General features: G+C 41.2%; 4 protein-coding genes, 1 long non-coding RNA gene and 2 pseudogenes across 5 annotated transcripts; 4 read left to right on the top strand and 3 right to left on the bottom strand.

Moving 5' to 3' along the window:
- Window positions 1-379: 379 nt before the first annotated feature.
- LOC141834914 (uncharacterized) lies at window positions 380-1,522 on the top strand. Its single transcript, XR_012602353.1, has 3 exons — window positions 380-891; window positions 986-1,076; window positions 1,161-1,522. It is a non-coding gene; the product is annotated as an uncharacterized LOC141834914 (long non-coding RNA).
- A 400-nt stretch (window positions 1,523-1,922) lies between these two features.
- Window positions 1,923-4,331, bottom strand: LOC141825999 (protein IQ-DOMAIN 5-like; annotated as a pseudogene).
- Window positions 4,332-4,749: 418 nt separating this feature from the next.
- LOC141838029 (uncharacterized) lies at window positions 4,750-7,534 on the bottom strand. Its single transcript, XM_074725417.1, has 2 exons — window positions 7,115-7,534; window positions 4,750-5,347 (listed from the first exon to the last, which is right to left on the bottom strand). Exons 1-2 carry the CDS (start codon window positions 7,493-7,495, stop codon window positions 4,811-4,813), a joined length of 918 nt encoding a protein of 305 aa, XP_074581518.1. The 5' UTR covers window positions 7,496-7,534; the 3' UTR covers window positions 4,750-4,810.
- Window positions 7,535-8,734: 1,200 nt separating this feature from the next.
- Window positions 8,735-10,252, top strand: LOC141846733 (unknown protein 1-like). The gene is made up of 2 exons (XM_074734776.1): window positions 8,735-8,899; window positions 9,046-10,252. The coding sequence occupies exon 2, from the start codon at window positions 9,191-9,193 to the stop codon at window positions 9,866-9,868; it is 678 nt and encodes a 225-aa protein (XP_074590877.1). The 5' UTR covers window positions 8,735-8,899; window positions 9,046-9,190; the 3' UTR covers window positions 9,869-10,252.
- A 1,650-nt stretch (window positions 10,253-11,902) lies between these two features.
- Window positions 11,903-13,144, top strand: LOC141825988 (transcription factor WRKY45-1-like). Its single transcript, XM_074713253.1, has 3 exons — window positions 11,903-12,168; window positions 12,600-12,704; window positions 12,796-13,144. The coding sequence occupies exons 1-3, from the start codon at window positions 11,903-11,905 to the stop codon at window positions 13,142-13,144; spliced, it is 720 nt and encodes a 239-aa protein (XP_074569354.1).
- Window positions 13,145-13,741: 597 nt separating this feature from the next.
- Window positions 13,742-15,596, top strand: LOC141821397 (uncharacterized; annotated as a pseudogene).
- A 364-nt stretch (window positions 15,597-15,960) lies between these two features.
- On the bottom strand, window positions 15,961-21,017 carry LOC141811925 (WEB family protein At2g38370-like). Its single transcript, XM_074700009.1, has 2 exons — window positions 20,796-21,017; window positions 15,961-17,478 (listed from the first exon to the last, which is right to left on the bottom strand). The coding sequence occupies exons 1-2, from the start codon at window positions 21,015-21,017 to the stop codon at window positions 15,997-15,999; spliced, it is 1,704 nt and encodes a 567-aa protein (XP_074556110.1). The 3' UTR covers window positions 15,961-15,996.
- Between the last annotated feature and the right edge of the window lie 702 nt (window positions 21,018-21,719).

Below are 21,719 nucleotides of genomic sequence, written 5' to 3'. Positions count from 1 at the left end.
TCGTATCAATGAGCAGATGGCTAGGGGACCAAAAGCTATTGCTAGCATGAATTGAGATTTAGCCAGAAGTCATGAAATATTTCCCGAAATCGGGTTTTATTTACATTGAGACCGAGCTTTGCTAAACACATGCAAGGACTTCAAGAGAAGGTGAGACCGAACGATTTGGTGACTTGGTTGGCCAGTAAATACTTCATAAGGGATATCGGAGTGTTGATATGCCGCGCGACTCCTCATCCGCGACTCCTCCGCGACAGCTGACGTGGCGCGATTTTTCCGCTTCGCGTGCTTCCACCGTGGCGACGAAACAAATCCAGGCTCTCCCAAAATCGCGCGGCCTAATCCTTCATTCCCGATCTCTGAAATCCTTCGCCTTCGTCGCCGCGGGAAGACGCAGCCGCCGCCGCCCGATCTGTGCCATCCGTCGCCGCGGGAAGATGCCGCCGCCCGATCCTTCGCCTTCGTCGCCGCGGGAAGACGCGCCGCCCGATCCTTCGCCGTGGCTAGCGATTCCGCCATTAAAAAATAGCAAAAACCCTAAATCCTTATTCTAACCCCCGATCCCGATCTCTCCCCTTCGTCGCCTCTCCCTCTCGTCGACTCCCTGTCCCGATCTCGATCTCAGAGACCTCGTCGCCGCTCTCACCTCTCCCCGTCTCGATCTCACAGCTCTACCATTCTGCGAGGAAATAAGAACTTCATCGTGGAGAGAAAAATCTTTTAGACTGGTCTTTGAAAATCTCTGTACAGATAATTATTCTTTGAAAATCTTTTAGACTGATCTTTGACAATCCTTGATCGCCGAGTTCTCAAGGATCTTGGGCTGCTACACCGCCGATGCCAAGATCTGCGACCTCCATTAACAACCGGAGCATGCTTTGCAATAAACAAGTATACAATCTGCCATCGATTTGTTTTACTGTACTGCTGATTGATGAAACAAGATGAGATGTGTAACTTATTGTACTTCCAATATTGTTTGCAGATGCATGATGTTGTGAATTTCTTCGGTTGAATTTCTATACTAATCGATCAGAACTTAGGCCTTCCACTTGTTCATGACTGCTCTTCTTCAGGTTAGACATGTAGCCAAACTTAGCTCTGTCTTTATTATTCCAGGATGTCACAAGGTTATTTGACCACTTAGCTAACACCTGTAGCTTTTTGATCGTTCCGGAATGCTACATTGGTGAGCTCACTTCTTCTGCAACTCTGCTCACGAGATTTGTTTTGAGAATACTGGGCATCCGCACAAAGCCTAGAAAACAGCAGCAACTGAGACCTCCTGGTGAGTTTCCAACTGCCGCCGGGCAACATTTCGTCGAGGGTCCTAAAGCTAGCGGTTCGTGGGATAACGTTTGGGCTGATGATATGAAGGAATCTTCCTAGACTGAATGCTAAATTGTTTTAGCTCAAAAGCGAGGATGGTTAACTTGCCTGCCATCACTCGATCACTTGTGCATTTTGCTGAGAACCATCTGATTTCTCATGTTACTTGCACTAAATGTACATATTGTGATAACGCCAGAAGTCTTGCCATGTTTCTGAGATATCTCTGTACAAACTCTTGGAAAGCCTATACAAGTGAAATTGTTACAGTTAAAGATCGATTTTTAGAATATTCATTTCTATTAAGATTCAAACTCTTTAATTCATGGGAGTATCAGGCTTCATGGAATACACAACAATACACATCTTAAGAATGCAGTTCATAATCAAACTAAAATATAGACATTATCACACATCCATGACACAACCATCCTAACTCTCACTCGGTTAATCTAAACAAAACCATTACATCCTTAAAACAAGGATATGGAAACATTTGAGTACAGATAGTTGATGAAACGGACGATTACATAGAATATTGCATAAAACATAAGAATAGTACACAATTGCAACTCATAATACAACATGGCAATCTGATCTGACCATGATGGATCATCTTGGTCCGAGACCGAAGTTGAATGTATGGGGTAACACATTACACCAACTGGGAAATACCCGAACAAGCTCATGTAAATATGTACAATAGAATGTTTGATAAAGATAAAAAAAAAAACCTAGGACTAGATACTACAACAACAAATAGAATTAGTCTCTTATGTCTTCATTTCCTTTGTTTTTGAAGATGGATTCATAGGAATCTCATTATCTTCCCTTTCAGACTTTTGTGTATCTTTAAACGGCTTCGTATTTGTTGACTGGTTGATTGCAACTTTATAGGAAGCTGGTTTTCCAACTCCTAAGCCTGCATGCTGTCAAAAACATATTTGTGAGCAAGTGAGAACACTAGATGAATTATTCATTCAAGATTTGCTGTATAGTATCCAAAAACATAACATAGGAACTAGAGATGCATAAAAAAGTATAATAACACTAGGAAAAAATGACATACGATTTTGAGAAAACAAACTGCTACAATGTATAGGGTAAACTTTGAATATAATATACTTCTGGGAAATGCCATGCCTCTGTTTGGCAACGACAACCTCTTAGCCTATGATTCCAGTTGAAAAGTCCTCTCCTTGGGATTGCTGTATGATCAAGAACCAATTGCCAAAACTCGGGAAGTAACTTCTCCACATGCCTCATCAGATGATTTTTGTTTTGGCTTACTGGAATGAAGGGCAGAAGAGGTCATTAAGCTAGCAGATCGGGAAGTAACTTCTCCACTTCCCTCAGACATTGAAGTGAATTGGATTGCAGAGTTGAAATGGGTTTTCTGCCAGTAGCTTTGGAGGGAGTCTTGGACATGCTGACAGCATTCTTTCCTTCAGTCGTTCCATTTTCATTAAGGTTAACCCCATCTCTGAGATTAATATCAAGGAATCTATTCTCCCATGGGCGTACAACCATCCATCTCTCTAACCAATTCCAACCCCAATTATTTTTATCTGGTTCCTAACCTGCAGGGGCAGCTAGCTTCCTTGAACTTGCTTGCCACTAGAGCATAAGTAAAGTCAATTTACTGGCTCATATAATATTAACTACTAAGAAAAGGAGGGAAAACATACCCAAATATTAGAAGATATATTACCACAAATATACACTAGATATACACACTCGCATTTATAACTAAAAGATTAGTAGATACATTATCAAGAATTAACACACTCCAGCAACTAATCAATATTAGCAAAATAGTGATCTTCTTCAAAAGAAAGCATACTTATAAAAATGAAAGCAGAATGCCTTATTGGATTTTCACAAAAATCTAATGCCATATTTGAATTTACATCGGTTTCATTTGCTGGAATAGAAAATAAATATATAGACAGTTCCAGTTTGAAATTGAAAAGAAAAAGAACATTTATCATCATCTTTTAGGTTAATAAAATTCATTTATATACAAAAGATGCTTAATCTTTCCCAAAAAAAGAAGAAAAAGATTATTATAAAAAGAAATTGGGAAATGAAAAATTCAAGAAATGAAAAAAGGAAACTTTCGGATTACACAAGTAGCCAAATACCATGTGTTGTACTGCTATTTTCTTCCTGTTGCCTCTTCAACAACTTTGCCTGGATTTCCTCCACAGAGCCAACACTGTCACGCCATCCTTCCTGTATTATAATTGTAGAATAGAAGTCACTCAAAACAGTTTAAACAGAAACAACAATTTAACTTATCTTGATGAAACTAAGACACGGAAACAAAAGGTCAAATTTTCATAAAATTAGGCACATCCTTGACTTTTTAATGCCATGCGTACTCATCTAGCTCTTACACGAGCCTGAACTCTGACAAGAGCTTGCATGCAGCGAAAAGTTATTGCATCTTCTTTTCTTACAGCATGACCCCTAACAAGGGCTTATAACCTTACCAGCCCTTTCAGAGCTCGTAAAGCTCTTCCAGCCTGGGTGGAATGAGATTGACAATAAAATAGGGTTCATTTAGGTTTCTACTTCATGATTAATGTTTCATATCTCAATTTACCTCACTTTGCTGTAATTGAGATTATTTAAAGAAAAATTAAACTAATTTGATATGAAGGAAACTTTTTGATGATATTTGCAATACAACTAACAAAATCAATTAACATACCAGAAATGCTCTGAAAGCAGTTTGAATGACTGTGGCAGCCCATTCCACAGCTGTTAGTTACCTAACTAATTTAGGTTGAATTCCCGGCGGCGTGCCGCCGACTGAAGGCGACGGCGACGGCGGAAAACCTAACTTCGGGCATCGGCGCGTAACCTCGCAGAGTAGAGCTGCGAGATGGGGACGGGGAGGCGATGACGGTGGCGACGAACTCTCTCGCAGAGCTGTGAGATCGAGACGGGGAGAGGTGAGAGCGGCGACGAGGTCTCTGAGATCGGGATCGGGACATGGAGTCGACGAGAGGGAGAGGCGACAAGGGGGAGAGATCGGGATCTGGAGGTTAGAGCAAGGATTTAGGGTTTTTGCTATTTTTTAATGGCGGAATCGCTAGCCACGGCGAAGGATCGGGCGGCGCGTCTTCCCGCGGCGACGAAGGCGAAGGATCGGGCGGCGGCATCTTCCCGCGGCGACGGATGGCACAGATCGGGCGGCGGCGGCTGCGTCTTCCCGCGGCGACGAAGGCGAAGGATTTCAGAGATCGGGAATGAAGGATTAGGCCGCGCGATTTTGGGAGAGCCTGGATTTGTTTCGTCGCCACGGTGGAAGCACGCGAAGCGAAAAAATCGCGCCACGTCAGCTGTCGCGGAGGAGTCGCGGATGAGGAGTCGCGCGGCATATCAACTCTCAGGGATATCGTGCCCTCTATGCTCAGCAATGAGGAATGAACAGTTTACACTGACATCGCGCGCGACATATAAACTGTTCAATTTACCATAACCTGGTCCAAGATGCCAAGAATGGAAAAATTGCAATCAACAGTCTTAACAACAGAGGCTCATCCTTGTACCTTCCCCTCTTGGATAACTTCCCCTTTCTAGTGGGCTTAAACTGGGATAAATCATTTTTTGATGGTCCTTCTCTTTGGCGTCTCACATAACCATTAGTGTTGCCTCTGCCATGTATATCTAGTTCATCCCACCCCCCTAAACTGGTTCCAGAGGTTGTTGCTCCACCGGTATCTGTTGACGCCCATGACTGATAACCATTTCTTCCTTCCTCATCATCACTACCTTGATCCTGCCATCGCCTTCCAAACCCCCAATTCGACCTTGTGAATTCTCTCTTCCTGGCCTTGGGTTTGGTTCGTGGACCATCTTCTGCCTTCCCCCACACCTTGTCAATTGCTAGAGAGATTGCCGATTGGCCAAGAGGTAATGCCAAGGCCAACAAGAAGGCTTTTGGACCAGTTGCAAGAAGCATTGAAACTATAATAGCTGGTAGAAAATATCCATAAGATTTGAACACCTGCTAACACCATTTGCCGAATCAAAAATCATTCAAAATTATGTTCAAAGAAAATATACAGCACTGACTAAACATTCAAGCTATTAACATACCACAAAGTTCTGCACCTAAAAACAATCTCAGTAAAGTTTTGACTTAAAGAAAAGGTTAACCAATGTATGAATATTATCAAGAGTTTCCTGTCTAACATAAACTGGTTCGGTATAGTATGGGAACAATGATTTAAGAAAACTTTTTGGTAATGCCATCATGATACACATCAAATCACTAAATTTGCTTGCACATGGAAGAATACCATTTTTTTCTCGTCTTACTAACTAATGTACTAAGCTTCATATGGTAACAGCTAGTGTTCACAACACTTAAACAATGAATTAATTGATTTCTCATTTACTGTTTGTTGATTGGCAACTTTCTCAAATGATGATAGAGGCTTCTTCTGTGAACATTATCTAATATTTGATTTACATATATGCATGACTATTTGAATGTGATGCTAGCATCCCCGACATCGGCCCCACGACCATTTGTTGCATAATGTAAAATGAATTTGGGATGTATGAATGAACTGCAATAATTTTTTCCTCATTTACTGTTTTACAAGTTCTAAACCATGATCAAGTATTTTAACAAAAAAAATATTGAGTAGTCAAGACAAAGTAAACTTACATTTGGTTTGAGTAGGATAAGATATTTTAGGAATTGACTGTGTGTATCTATTTCCAAGTTTGGGTCATGGTTAGGATTTTAAAAGGAACCTCAATATCATCTTGTTGGATTATATTTTGTATTAATAAAATTTTAGCTGTTCTATAGTTATTCTTTTGTTGTGACACGAACGGAGGCATACAATTCATAAGATGTGGATAAGGAGACACAGTTTTGTCGTTTTTGTCACTCCAGCTGCATCCTTCATGTATGGTTTTACATGCTCCAAGGCAGTGTAATAGAGCATCTAGGTTGCAGAATTGGTAAGCCAACACAACAGAGACCTAGGTCTGATGGGTAACCATTGGAGTTGGCTACCACATTGAATAGAAAGAAAGGAGGAAAACAAGCATGCACACTTTTTTCTTTCAAGTTTAATGATGGTAGAAGACTTGAAACTCAATTCCTTGTGGCACAGTTTCTTACACTGACTTAACCTAGTAGCTATTGAGAGTGTATCCTTTCCTACCTTCAATTCTAGTCTTGAAAATATCACCTCATCAAAGTACTAACCAGCTTCCTGTGAGTGGTAAATTTGAAGTTGGCATAGTTTTAGGTCCCTTTACTTTCTATATTTTTAAATTATGGTTCCTTTTTCAAGGATAGTTCAGGTTATTTCAGAGAGAAAAAAATACAGCCAAGATGTCAAATTCTGTTGAATTCATCATTAGACTAGTTTGTAAATTTTCCTCAATGCCATTATATTTGTGAAATTATCCTGCAGTACATTTGCCACAAGTTATTCAGAATCAATAATGTCAAAGATTAAAGATTATTTTGCACTTTATCTCTGAATCTACAACCGACTCTTATTCTATCTAGATAAAATAAATCACAAAAGATTATAAGACTCTAATCACAATAACTATCCCACAAATTCAACTATAATAGCTTAACATTTAACCTCAGACTTGTTTCTTTAATAATAAATTCATAGAAAGCTGAGATTAATCAAGGACGTGTGTCGCAAGAAAATCATCACAACATCAAATTAGATGTAAATGTTCAATTTAAAGGAAAAAAACTCAAGGCAGACAAAACTACCGAGAGTAGCAATACCTTAAAGATCCAAATCATATCCCAGGGATCCATAGGGTCATCATCAAAGTCTTCGAAGTCCTCATCAACATCAATCTGAGAGTCGTCAGACCACCACCGCCTCTTTTTGCTCCTCCATGGGTTTCCCTCATCTTGGTCTCCACCTCCTCCGCTGCCATCTTGGAACTTGAATCTCTCGTCCCCAGAGGAACTGCCACCGCCGTCGCCCCCAGTAACCCCGCAAAAGGACGAGCTTCTGCGAGTGCCACTACGGGGAAGCGGAGACGAAAATTTAGGGCAAAGGACAAGAGTAGGGTTCCGGCGTAGAGAGCTCGGATTTGGATTCGACGATGGGAGTGGAAGGGGCGGGGAACGAGGGGAGAGGAGGTTGCAACGAATCATGTCATCTCTGTTATCCTTTTTGGTCGACACAGGAGAATAATCGACATAAAAAACAGCCGAAAGGTCGATTTACAGTTTACACAAATTAAATAATGAAAAAAAGCATAAGTATTTTGGGAAAAATAGAAAGGGCGTTTCTTTTTTTTCTTTTTCTTTTTAAATTAAAACTGCTAGAATTAATTCTGAATTATTACTCCAGAAGGCCATTTATGTAAATCGTGTAAAATATTAAATCTAATAGTTTTAATTGATTAAAATAAAATTATTTTCCATAAAATGGTTCAAAAATAGCGAACCTGAGGAGTTTCAACTCCAGCGCGTCGTCGCCGGAGCTCTCCTCTCTCGCTGCCTTCGCCTCGCTGTCGTAGGTCAAGTAACTGCTGGCGCTTCTACTAAATTGCCCTGCTGCGGCGGCGACGAAGAAGTCTTCTACGTCGTCGTCGGCCGCGGCCGGGGCGGCGATGCAGGGGAAACGGAGGAAGCGCGCAGAGGGAGGGCGTCTTGAAGCGGATGATATATCGGTGTTTCCTGGAACGAGAACTCCCGCTCCCCGTAACGGAGCTGGTCGCCGGCGGCGGCGCGCTGGCCCCCAGGTCTGAGGCCCTTGAGGTAGCCGGGGAGGAGGCGGAGCTCGACGAAGATGCCTCGCTTGAAGCGGATGATATATCGGTGTTTCCTGGAACGAGAACTCCCGCTCCCCGTAACGGAGCTGGTCGCCGGCGGCGGCGCGCTGGCCCCCAGGTCTGAGGCCCTTGAGGTAGCCGGGGAGGAGGCGGAGCTCGACGAAGATGCCTCGCTTGAACGCGCCGCCCTTGCGCATCCACAGAACGGCGAGGCGCAGTAGCCTCCATGCGCGGCGCCCCGCGGCGGACGACGACGTTGCTTTCCTTCTTCAATTCGCCGCCATGATTTGTCTAATTCGAGAAGAGGATATGAAAATGATTCTCTTTTTTATAGCTTTTTGGGTAAAAAATTGGAGAGGAAGATGATGACGGAGTACTGAAATCTGTGTGCGGCATGTAATTTATAGGTGAAATTGAGAAGAAGAAGAAAAAACAAAATAATTAAAGAGGTGAAATTGAGAAGAAGAAAAATAGTCAAAAATTGTGGAGTTTCATGCTAACATAGATGATGAGTAGACCGGACCGGTTCGGATAGATCGGCCCGTTGCACAGATCTAATGATCTACCCGCACGCTTTGCCCTCCTCACAGGTTTCCTTCGCTTCTTTGTTCTCCTGCTTCTGAAGCGGCCTCCCTGTCTTTCGCTCTCTCCTCCGGCGAAGAGCCATTGCGCGAAGCCCTACCTTCCGGCCTCCCTCTCTCCTATCGGATTCGATGAGTGTTGTGTGCTCGGCTATTTTTCTGTGTCGAAGAGTTATCGCGAGGGGTTAAGCCCTTCAGAGGTTAGGGTTTGCTATTGTTTCTCATCCATATTCTTCAAAATTGATTTGTTTTTTTTTCGTTTATCGAGTTTCTACTTTCTAGTTTGGCCGGGGATTTGATTTTCCCTGTTGTATTTCGATCAATGGGGTTTCTTCCACTTCTCTAGGTTTCCAGCGCGAAAGTCTTGAAAGGTGGTAGCACGGGATTGCATTCTTTTTGGCCCGTGAGCTGATACTGAAGGGGTTTACCTTATTTTCTTGTGCCGGGAAACTGCATCGTAGAACAAGCACTTCTTGCTCCGTGTTTTAGTAATGGAATCCGAAGCACTCAAAAGTCCTTCCTTTGAGAAGGTTAGAGGTTCTGAATCAGATGTAATGGGGATTTTCAAGACGGGGTCTTTAACTAAGGTGGAAGAAGTGGACGGTGGGCAAAAAGTTTATGGTCTTGATCCTTCTATTGAATTCATTGACGGAAAGGAAGTTTGTCCAGCAACTCCTTCTACAGACAGAGAAAGTTTAGATCTTCCATGCTCTTCTGATGGCTCTAAGGACCATGAGACCTTTTCGGGCAGCCAAACTCCGAAAGAGCACATCTTTGATCCGTTTGCTCCCTTGTCGCAAGAACTACTTTTTGCCCCTAAGAAGAAGACTCCTGAGGGAACTCATATCCCTCTTCGCCGGCAGCTTAACTTCGATGATTGTGGTGATCTCGGTGAAATAGAAGACAATGTTCATGATGATCAACTCTCAGAGTTAGTTTATCAATCGTTTCTTGAGTTAATTGTTTCAAGTCAGTTGCATGGGATATCTGCATACAAGAAGTCGGATCCATACAAAAACTCTGATCATCTCAACACACCAGTCTCAGTACCTTTCCTAACAGGTATTGCAGAAACATGCCCGCCTGCTCCTAAGAGACAACCAGCAAAATCAAGGAAATTCAATCCTGGAGTATGCCGAAAGCTTGACTTTTCTGGACGTTTGACTTGATATGGCAACTCGTTTAACATAATCTGCAGGCGAGGAGTTCTTATTTATGCCACCCAACTTATTTGAAGTGTTGAAAATTATTCAATAGTTAGTAGGTGTGTTCTATCTTGGTTAGGTTATATTAGATTAGATTAGTGCATGATAGATGTAAAAATTAGCAACAGTAAGTGCAGCTTATAATTGTAGTTTAGTCATGCTTCCTGATTGAAGTTGTAGTTTTGAGCCTACATTCTGTACAATTATTGGTGGCATTAGGAGAGTCATTGGTCTCATTTAAATTGGAACACTAAATGACTTCCCGAGGCCGTAACTCTTGTACTTGTGTTTGGAGGTCTTTTATTCTTACGGCTGAAGTCATCTATTGGAAGCTGTTTTATGTCTTCTTATCCTCTTGTTACCCTTGTGAATTATGCATAATTGAGGCTAGCTAATTTCCAAACATTTGCCGTGTTCTACAATGATTTGCCTTGGATTGAGAACTTACATCATTGTGGTGAGTTATGCTTGGTGAAGGATAACTGACTTTCAAATGGTGAAAATGCACTGTTCTCTATTATTAAAGAATTCTGAGTTTGGGCTCCTGTATTAGGCTTCTCCCTCTCATCCAAGTACCCAAGTATTCTCCTCTGTGTCAAGTTGTTTTATATATCCAATCTAAAAAAAATTGGCTACTTCTACAACCTAAACACTTCAATCATTCTCAGAGCAGCTGCAACGCAGCTGGCGTTATAACGCGTCCACTGACACGTGGTTGACCTGTGGTGGTCGACCAGTGGTCGATCACCATATGGTGGTCGACCAGTGGTTGACCACCACTCAACAATTTGCACCTTGGTGGTCGACCAACTGGTCGATCACCATATGGTGGTCGACAACCACTGGTCAACCACCACTCACACTATATCTCTTACTGAGCGTCTTAAAATTAAAAAAATAAAAAAAACGCACGGACCCACTTATTAACGCGTTCAGAACTCTGAACGCGTTCATTACCTCACTCCTCTCTCACTCCTTCCTTACTCTTCCACGTCTTTCCTTCGCTCCTCCACGTCTGCTATTAACGTCCGATTAACCGCGCGTTGCAGATGCTCTCATAAAGTATCATATATACCACCTTGCTGATCTTTGAATTGCTTTCATGTGTTTCTATCCTAAAAGCTAACTAGCAAGCAAGTAAATCGGCAAACTCATTTGTTTTTTATTCTAAAATCGAATTAAAAAGTGTGAACTGAATGGTCATTCTTATTGTTTGTTTGGTTGAAACCCCTTCCTCATCGTCCCTGACTGAACTCGACTGCTGATGTCAAATGGAGGGGCCGAGGGATTTTGAGAACACAACCGGATTCATCGGTCTGACCCGACCGCGTCAGTGGGCCCTCCCATGGCAATTCTTCCAGGTCCAAATTTTGACTAAATACCTAACCTAACTAAATATCTAGAAATTTCATTTGCATTTGACTGGTACGGCTGAAGATCGGACGCCATCCCCTAAATCGTCTCTGATGTCATCTCCTTAGCCGCCGCAGGTGACTCTTGCTGGGGTAGCCGGGGAACGTGCTTCTGACCACGACCACCATTCGGCACGTTTTTTGAACTGATCGCTAAGCTCCAATTCTTGTTTTCTGATTGGATCGGTCGGATTCACATCGATTATCGATAGGACATGAACTCTAGCTATGGTTCCTTAAAATTTAATTCGATTCAATTCAATTCATTTGTAAATTATCTCATTCCTGTCCATCACTTTTCCGGGCTAATTGGAACGGGTTGGCGGATCTTGACGACGTACGACATGTAAAATACCGGGAACACTCACACACTGCATGATGATCATGCAACCGCGTTAGTCTTTAATTTAATAAGACCACTAGTCTAATTCTCTATTATATAATTAACACCAACAGCCATACCATACGTTGAATCATCGATTGTAGTAGATCGATCAGCTATCGATCGATCTGATTCATTACTCGTTCCATTATCACATTAACTCCAAACATATAGCACAAATTGTTTAACTGATAGAGATCAAAGATGAGTTGCGATGAGCATTTGATGGTGGTGGAAGACCTCAACCGAGCTCAAGAGCTGACGAGCCAGCTCCAAGCTGTTCTGCTGCCGTTGCTTCCGCCTGGAAGCCCATGGTCGGAGTTGGCAAGGGATCACTTGAGGGAGATGATCAGGTGCTCCACCTCCGCCCTCTCCGTGCTGCAGGCTTGCGCTTCGCGGTTCGATACTGTCGCCGCCAACGGCCAGCGCCGGAGTCCCGAGCATGAGAAAGTGAGGAATGCCAAGAGAAGGCAAGTACTGTACATAGCTCATTAATTAATTATTCATCTTCTCCTTGTAATATATATTTAAGAACAATTAGATTGTCGCATGCATGTGATAATTAGGAGATCTTAATTATATATATGCTGATGATCTAGATATAGAAGAAGATCGATGTTGTCTCAATTATTAATCCTTGCTTAAATTTTCTTAGTAATTATCACACAAGTCAATATTAGGGTTTCCTGATCACCAACCCCTTCTCAAGAATTCACATACACAAGAGGTTGTAATTATATATCAATGATTTCCATGCATTTTCCCAACATTAATTAGCTAGCTAGGGTTTTAGACGTTCTTATGGAGCCATTCAAAATCTCGTAGGTCATCTCTATGGTAATCTATATTAGACTACTAATTAATTACTTAATTAGCTAGTTTAATTCGATCGATTTCGCAGGAGGAACGAGGATTCTCAGTCGATAATTACAACAATCCCTCATGAAGATGGGCATAAATGGAGGAAGTATGGTGAGAAGCTGATCCGTGGCTCCAAACATCCAAGGTTCATATATAGACTATATACATAAAGTTTAATTTTTCCATTTCCATTGAATATAATTAATTATATTGTATATGTTATTTAATCGACACAGGAGCTACTATAGATGTGTTCATGACAAGGAACAAGGTTGCCTCGCAAAGAAGACGATACAAGAAGAAGATATCGAATCGTATCCGCCAAAATATAGTGTAGTTTATGCAATGGTGCATGCTTGTGGTAGCACTTCGACCTCCTTGCCCAACAACAATTTGGTGCCTCTACTTGATACCTCCTTCGACTTAGAACATGTTGTAACCAACGAATTCTCATCGAAGCAAAAGGTGATGCATCCTTTGCCATGCGAGGGCAAGAATGAGACGGTGTTAGAGTTACCGATATCGCCGGAGTTGGATGCATTGTTTGAGGCAATGATGGATACCTACTTGGATGAGAAGAAGTAAATCATCTAATTAGCTAGTCCATTTCAATATATTTTTGCTCAAATTAAGTAGTACTGAGTAGTAATCACAATATAATGATTATATATATATATATACACTAATTATTACTCTTGTGTCATCTTAAGCCAAATGCATGCTTGTGTGATGCTTCCAAATTATATTGTGGTTAATTTGTTGTTATAAGTAAAGAGATTATATTGTTAGCTCAAATTTGGAATTTCTTTTATATTTGTCGTTTCTCTAGGAGAAAATTCAATTAAATTCCAAAAGTTAATGAGCTTTCTTCCTCATGAGACAAAATTAAGGATGGTGTTGTGATCATCATTTGGCATTAGAGAAAATTCTTCCTTAATAAAGCGAATTGTGACATAAAGTAACATAAAAATATCAGGGCATTTTTGATATTAGAGAAATATTACGAGTATTTTTGCTAAATCCCTGAAATTGTTAAGGGCATTTTGAAAATTGCCTAGTTTACTATTAACTCAAATCCATCTCCACCGTCCATCGCATAATTGGAATGCTACGATTTGATTTGTCGTGATCAACCGTTTCAAATTGGGTCGCCTCTCGCTTTGGCTTCCATCGGAGATCGCGATGGCGACGGCGATGGCGACGGCGACGGTCTCAGCGACGCGCGCGCACAACCAACGATTCCGAGCGCCGCCTCCCTCACCGATTGCAACCGGAAAGGGACGCAGATCGGCCGCGGTCGATGATCGCGTGCTCTCCGAGTACCTCGACAACTCGCTCCGCGTCCCCGATCTTTCCCTCCGGGGATCCTACTTCCGTTCGAAGTCCCCAATCAAGGGTCCGGTGGAGGTTGATCTGCATTCTTTGATATCCGGAGATGAGTCCATGGCCCGTCGTGTGCTTGCCTCAGCCGCGGAGCTTGGCGCGGTCCTGGTGGTCGGCGGGGGCGAGGCATTGGCGGAGGCGGTCAGGGCCGCGATTGAAGCGGGCAAGGGGGTCATGAAGCCTGAAGGGGAGAGGTTGAATAGGTACGATGAGAAAAAGTGGTTCCCACGGAGGGATGGAACCCTCCAGGAGTTCGTTTGGTATCGGTTGCGGAGCCCGGAGACGGAGCAGCTTCTCCAGCGGACCTGGCCTAAATCGTATCTTGCCCTCAGGTATGTTTCAAAATGCTACATTTTCTTCCCTTTTGTGATTACCAACAGAAAAAATGTTTGTGCTATCACTCGATCGACTAATAACGAACTCAAAGCACCACTTCGCTGTGAATTTCAATACGATTTACTAACTTTTTTTTTTAATTACTTCCCCATGATATCGTTTGTTCTATTGTTGTGTTTGTTTCCCGCTATCATTAAAAATCTTATCGCTTTTGAAATTAGCTAGATATTATATGCTTGTTGCTGCAAATTTGTCGACAGCTCTTATTGATCAGTGTTAAATTTGAATCGTTTAGCTGAAGGATTTGGGTAAGCTTGTCTCGTAAGATGTGACAATTTGAAACCTACCATTCAGCACTAGAAGAAGAATTGACTATTTGATGATGCATCAAACAATTGAGATAGATCATTACCTATATAGACCTCATCTACAATTTCACACGATACTTCTAACGTATTAGACATGCTTCACATGACAAGTCAAATACTCTTTGACAGCTTTTGCTGTTAAATTCTCATCATCAATGTCCAAAGGTTCCATAATCCCTTCTGATCGTGTCTTTTGAGCATATCCTAGAATGCCAGGTTGCTCTTTAAATTTGGATATTTGAATAGTCCTGAATGTGATTACACTCCGTGGTTCGACCTTCAAAAGTGAATTTCATATACATTGTAGTTAGATAATTCTTTTCAGGGACAAAATGGAGTCTATTGCGTTAAGGCTGGATACTGTAGCGGATTGCCTTGCCAAAATTCTTTCTAAATATGTCACAAATCCAACACCCACCAAAGACTCAGCGAGGTTCAGTCAACCCTTCATCTGAGAAAGCAAGTATCTCCTTACATCACAAGTAAAACACTGGATTCTCTTGAAACTAAATCACAGTATTCAGATGTTTTGAGTCTCCACATTTGCGGGGATCATCATGAATTTTGCATCCATCATCCAGTAGGCTCTATAATTATCATGTTGCGAGCGGGGGACATTCTAGTTACAATCGGTAAAACACTCCAGGTAATTCTTCGATCCACGGTATAATTTCTCATGGGGGAGGCAATGACTTTTGCTTATCCAAGTTGGTTTTCTGGTTTCATGCAGGAATTGTGCAACGGAGAGCTAAAGAGTGCCTCAGCGGAGGCACTTTTCCAGCCAGTAGATGATTCATTTACTTCATTCTCGCTCGAATACACGTGCTGTCCCCTAGTTCTGTCTCATGAGCCTGATCATGAAACAAACACGATCTCTTTAACTGATCAGTTGCTGGTGGTTCTTTTTCTCGTTCTGTTATACAATCTCATCTTCTGTTTTGCCACCTAGCTAGATCTTGCAGTATGTTGTTCGGAGGAAGAAAACTGGTGTTTCTTCTTCTTATGTGCTTACAGATGGCCTGCTGCTGTTGACTTCAATGTCAAGCTTTACAGCTCCTTTTTTGCACAACGTTGGATTGGCCTTCAAGTGTGATCTTTTTTACTTCTTTTTTCCTCCTTTTGACTTTTGGTAAAAGGTCGTCTGGAGGATGCTTCTCAAGTCCTCGTGTAGTATTTTGTGGATTGTAAATTTGGCGATAGATTAATTGACACTGCTTGATGGCGTATTCTTTGATTTTTATTATTTATTATTTGTAAACGAATCGATATTTTTTTATAATTTATTTTTTATTAATTTTTTTAATGTTTGGCATAACATTTGACAGAGCTAAACAAAATGAAAATGATACCTTATCGCAAGATATTCTTGCCGCGGAAGCTAGCTAGTGAACCCATAGACTGCTTCTGGTGCTGCTTCTTTTGCTTCGCCAAGAAAAGCGAAAGTAGTAGGACACTGAACTTCTTCCTCTTTGTCAAACATGGCTTCTGTGCTCCATCAGTGACCATTCTAGGGGACAAAAAGTCGTCTTTTCTGCTCAGCATTTGGCGTAGCGAAACCCTAGGTCTTCCATTCACGATCTGAAGAGCTTGTGATTCATGCTCTTCGTAACCAGTGAGCTTTCTGCTGAGGATCTGCCCGATCGAAAGAGAAGGGGTGTCTGCTCTCTGACTTGGTCCTGCAGAAATCAAGCTCATTCCGTTCACATCGAGTATCCACGAGCGCCTTTGACGAGGGGCTGCCGAGTTCTTGAATTTGGTGTTGGTTAGATGAGAAGGACGAGTCCTATCATGGTGGGACTTCCATTTCCTAAGTGCTTCTTCGACTGCAAGCCTACCTCGATTGGCATCTTCTCCCTTCTTTAGGGCCTCATGTAAGGCTTTCCTACTTGTTTCAACATCTGCATTTGCTTCTTCCACCTTTTCGAGCAACTCCAGTTTGGACTCTTGTGCTCCTTTCAAATTATTCATAGCAGCTTCCATTCTCTTTCTCAGAGTTTCATCAGCCCCTTGGGCTCTTTTGATCAGCCTGTTGTACTCCTCAACAGTAATGGTAACTCCATCTGTTAATGATTTGACTTTGGAAAGAGTTGTAGCCTCTGCATTCCTGGCTGCAGCTTCCACCTTTTTGGCTGCGGCAAACCTCAGCTCAGCAGCCTTGATGCCAGACTTAGCCTGTTGGATATCAAGAGATAACTTGGACATTTCCGTTTTAGCAGCTGCAGCAATTCTTTTGAACTTCTCTGTGTCAGATCTTTGCTCTTTCATACAAGTCAATACATCGGAAGAACTTCTATGATCTCGCCTTTTCGTGCCTTTAATTAGATTTGTTTGATCTAATGTTCGGCTTATTTCTTTCTCCAAGCACGAGACTTGAACAGTCTTTGAGCTTAGCCTTTCACAGGTTTCCTTGAGCAAATTTTTCTCCATCTCTATTGCACTTCTTAGATGTTCAACTGAATTTTCACATCCAACTAAACCGCTTGTAGTCTTCAGGTACAACTTAGCTTGGTTCAACTCCCTTAATGTCGAACACGGGCTTTGTTTGGTTTGTCTATGATCAAAACTTTGATCTTTGAATTCTCTATGATTTCCGTAATAGATGAAACACTTCTGTTGCTGATTTAAACTAGAAGGCATCATCATTTTATCTGAACATCTCTCTGGTTCTTCAATGGCTTTATTGGCTTCCATATGCAGTCGTAATTTTAAACCATCTGCCTTCTTTTTAGCCATTTCCAGTTCTTTTAGCACACTAAGTGTTTCTCTTTCCTTGAGAAAAAGATCCATCTCCAATTTCACGGTTTGTTCTTCTATCTTCATAAGCTCAACATCCTGGAAGAAGTCACAGGTTTTTTGATGAATCTAACTAGGAATCTTAAGCATGGATAGGAGATCACTAATAGAGGTGGCAAATCCTTATCAAAAGAACAAAGGAGCCTAAAAATGTTCTGATAAGCATCACTATATGCACTAACGAACAAAATTGTGCCAAACATCCTAGCGTGAAAGCTTCTGTGAACTTCTTATTTGCAAAATTATAGAGCAATCAATAGAACGAACTTCCAACATGATAACCAAAAGACAGTTTGATGATGTAGCAGGCAAAATTACCAAATATTCAAAAGATAAAAGAGTCAGGAATTAGAAGTAATAAATGGTCACGCCAGTACGTAGTTCCTGCCTGGCTGGCTGATGGTCCATGCAAAACTTGTCTTACTCGTGCTGTCCCTAGGAAATTACCTTCTCAAATCAGTAAAAGAAATACTTTTATTCTCTCCAAAATATAAAATGGCAGGAGAAAATGTTCACATTAATGCTCTTTCCTCTTGCGTACTCCAGTTAGGTTAGTAGTTTTTCCAATCTTATTTACTTTCTTGAGCAAATTTTCCTCTTTTTTTTTCTATCAACCAAAAAACAGGGTTCAAAGGTGAACCATCCACCACTTGACGCCCTTCACTGGTATGATTATTTGCATTAATTGGGAACCAATATATGCCTAACCTCCACTCCACTTAATTCACTGAGATGGTCAAAAGACTGTTAAAGTGAAGAAATGGGTCATCCGAAGTAAAACTTCAAATCAAGTGATCAGGATACCAACTAAAGAGCAAAACTTGCACACCAAATATGCCCTAAAAGGCAAGATTCTAGCCAGAAATTGGATTCAAAATGATCGGCTTATTGCAGGAATAGATAAATATGCCATGGGTTGACTTTCAAACTCAAAAATAGATTATCAGCTTATTTGGTAGGAACTTATCAATATTTCATTAAGCATTTTGGTGAAAGCTATTTCCTGACGTTAATGCTTCAGAGAGCAAAGAGTCATTACTTTCTAGCAATGAAGATTGATTACTTCTAATTAGAATATAAAACTCAGACAAATAAAATTTTTATAAGTTACAAGCTGAAGGGGTCTTGGGTATGAACTTTTCATTGTTTTTTTCGTGATGAAATGTCTATGGTGTCATTACTGGTTGTACAATTGGAGCGGGTGGTCAGCATTTGTGTGATAAACTGTATCAGATTGAAAACCTGAGACCACATTAATCAATAGAACGCCATGTTTCTCTATTCATTTTCTCCTTGTATCGGCATGGAAAAAGCTCTTTATTCATGCCTGTAGCCGGTCATCTCTCACTTCTTTAGTTTTCATCTTATGTGTGATTACCCAGATTCAGGGTTGTGTTTCCTTTTTTAAGAGAAAGAAAGAAGAAAAAGGGAGAAAACAAGAAAATGGGAGCCTCTTCTATGCGCCAGTTAGATAGGAAAATAGAATGAGAGGAAAACTATCTTTTCCTTTCTTTTCTCTCAAAATTCATTCAGACAGAAAGTAAGAGAGTAGTTGTCTCAATTGCTCTCGCTGCTACCTACCATGTATGCCTTCATGCTCACTTGTCCCGTATCCAATCATCGTCCAATCTCAAACTTTAATAATAATCATAATAGTAATAATAAGAGTGTGAGAAAGAATCTCAATTTTTTCTCATCCATTTAAGGAAACCTAACTAGAGAAAATATCATTTTTTCCCTCAACACTTCACCTTCTATTTGTAACTTTCTTTCTCTTCTCCCTTTAAGGAAACACCACTTAAGGGTACTTTGGTGTGTCCAGTAGTGAACCAGACTGACAGGAGTCAACAAGCACTGGAATATCACCATAGAGTTTCAGATGGAGCAGTGAAGCTAATATGTCGTTGTCACAAAAATGAAACCCAATAACCTATTGTGCTAGATAGGTCTATAACACAAGTACCAAATAAACCATTTTCTTGTATGATTTTCAGCAAAGTTTTACATACAGTCAGAGCATTCCAGAGCTTACAAGACATGTGGAAGCGTGTTTGGAGACAGTAGGATACCAAAAGACTAATAGAGAAAAAATTTACTTCTCAGGGTCAATATTTGTGTTCGAAGAGAACTAGAGGTTAGGTTTTCACTTTTATCCATCATCCATCAGTGTTAAAAGAAGAGTTTAGGGAGGATTGAAAAGTCAGTTGTAAAAGTTGTAGACATCTGATCTTTATGATACCTGTGCTCTTTTATTATATGGAGTTGGATATTTTTGATGGACACAGGCTTGTGCTAAACCAAGTTAATTGCTTTGCGGAAAAGGGAGACAAGGACTCTATTATGTGTGCTTGCAGTGGAGGCTATTTAGTATCATAGAGACCAAATTTGGATCTGTAAGCGCATGGTTTGAGAAGATAGACCATAACAAGTGGTGTTATAACTAACTTCAACTCCATCAAATAGTATCAAAGGTGCTTGTGATCCTGATATGGCTGATTTCTATACATTTGATTATGGAAAATCTACCAGATTTTCAAACCTAAAAAAGTTTATGATAGCAACTAAGAACCATCTTCATTATCATCATCATCAACCCGTATTTGTCCCAGCCATTTGTGGAATAAGGGTCAGATATGTGAATTTTATTCCTTCATCAAGTTCTATGACTATATCAATAGTAATATTCATGGTAATTAAGAACCACTTTTCTCAAAATCCTTACTACTGAATGGCAAGGTCATCACCACAAATCTTGTCCTATTGAGGGGTTAATTTTAGGAACATTGGCATGAAGAAGGCGAGTGGAACAGCCTTGCTCCATAAAAAGTCATTCTTCAGAAACCTTGCAAAAATTACAAGAAGTTGATGATAAGTTCTTTCTCTTTCAGTCTAGGGGACAAACATATTGGTTCCTAATTGCTGAATCTAGAGAAAAATTATACTAAAATGCTTCCACAGGGCTCAAAAGGCCAATATTCCAACACCCGATCACTATTTACTCTGAGTGCATCACCATCAGACTCCTCAAAGGATTCAAAGCCATACTTGTTAGCTGCTGTTTGATTTCCACGTCTACATTCATGTTCCTAGTGCCGCTGTAAGCCTTAATCAACCATATAATCATTCATTATCGATACCCTTCGCATTCTAAGCTACACTGTAATTTATTCCCCGAATCAAGCGAGAAAAATTAAAAATTGAAGAGAATGCCCCCAAGATCTTCGATCGGCCTCTCGAGCAGTCAAATAAAAGAAAACAACACCACAACAAACCCCAGCAGCAAAACGACACGAAAGTTAATGAAAAGAAGCAGAAAAAAAAAAGGAGACGGCGGCCATTATTGATTTCTCACTCACCTCGGGAGAAAGTAGAAGCGAGGAGCAGGAATGCGGCCTCCACGCGGCGGAACTTCCGCCGCCAAACCGTTCGACGGCCTCCTTCACCGAGCGGAACGGGACAGAACTGTCAACCTCCCCTCTCCCGCTCCTCTTCTTCGCCTCCTCTTCCATCACCCCTGCAGCAGAAGCAACCGAACGAAGAGGAGGCGGCGGCGGAGACGGCCGTACCTTCATCATCATCACTCCCTTCTCTTTCACTCAGAGAGATGAAGCTCACACCCAAATGAGAGAGAGAAACAGCGCGAGCGCCATGGCAGCGAGGGCAGAGGAGCAGCACCGAATATGCGAAGCATGTTCACCACGTACACTCTCTCCTATGCGGAGAGCGTTTCCTCCGTCCGATCATCCACGCGACTAAATCATCGAGCGAAACACAGCTCTTAAAGCACTTCATCTCGGAGCTACGGGCGAGATAGTTTTGTCGGTTTCGAAACGTGCGGGCGGATCTGGTGCCGCATAGTAACGTAGGGGTGCCGTCGTCACAAAGCGCCGTGGACCACGGCTTAAAACAGCGATCCCGTGAGCGAGCCCTGTGGGAGCCCTCGCGAGGCATCGCATCACGAGGGAGGGAGGACGTTCGCAGGGGAATGGTTCATTTGGATTGTATCTATATTATTCGTTTTCATCCCTACATCCATTTAAAAATTAAATATTATTTATATTAATATTTTTTTCATTTTATTTAATTATTATCGTTCAATAAAAATATAATAGAATTATATCCAAAAATATATATAATTTAATAAAAAAATAAAATAAATATCTAAGGAAAAAAAATCTAAGTAAGAATGGGATAAAATCAAATTTATTTTTAAAATTTTTTAAGTGATCGTTGATAAAATAAAAAAAATAAATTTATATATATTATTTATTGAATAATCA

The sequence above is a fragment of the Curcuma longa genome, chromosome 1, assembly GCF_044706935.1.
Source record: "Curcuma longa cultivar G26 ecotype Majalengka, Jawa Barat chromosome 1, ITB_CL_G26_1.1, whole genome shotgun sequence".
NCBI classification, from domain to species: Eukaryota; Viridiplantae; Streptophyta; class Magnoliopsida; order Zingiberales; family Zingiberaceae; genus Curcuma; species Curcuma longa.
The sequence above is the reverse complement of the archived record's forward strand: the minus strand, read 5'-3'. Positions and strand labels throughout refer to the sequence as shown.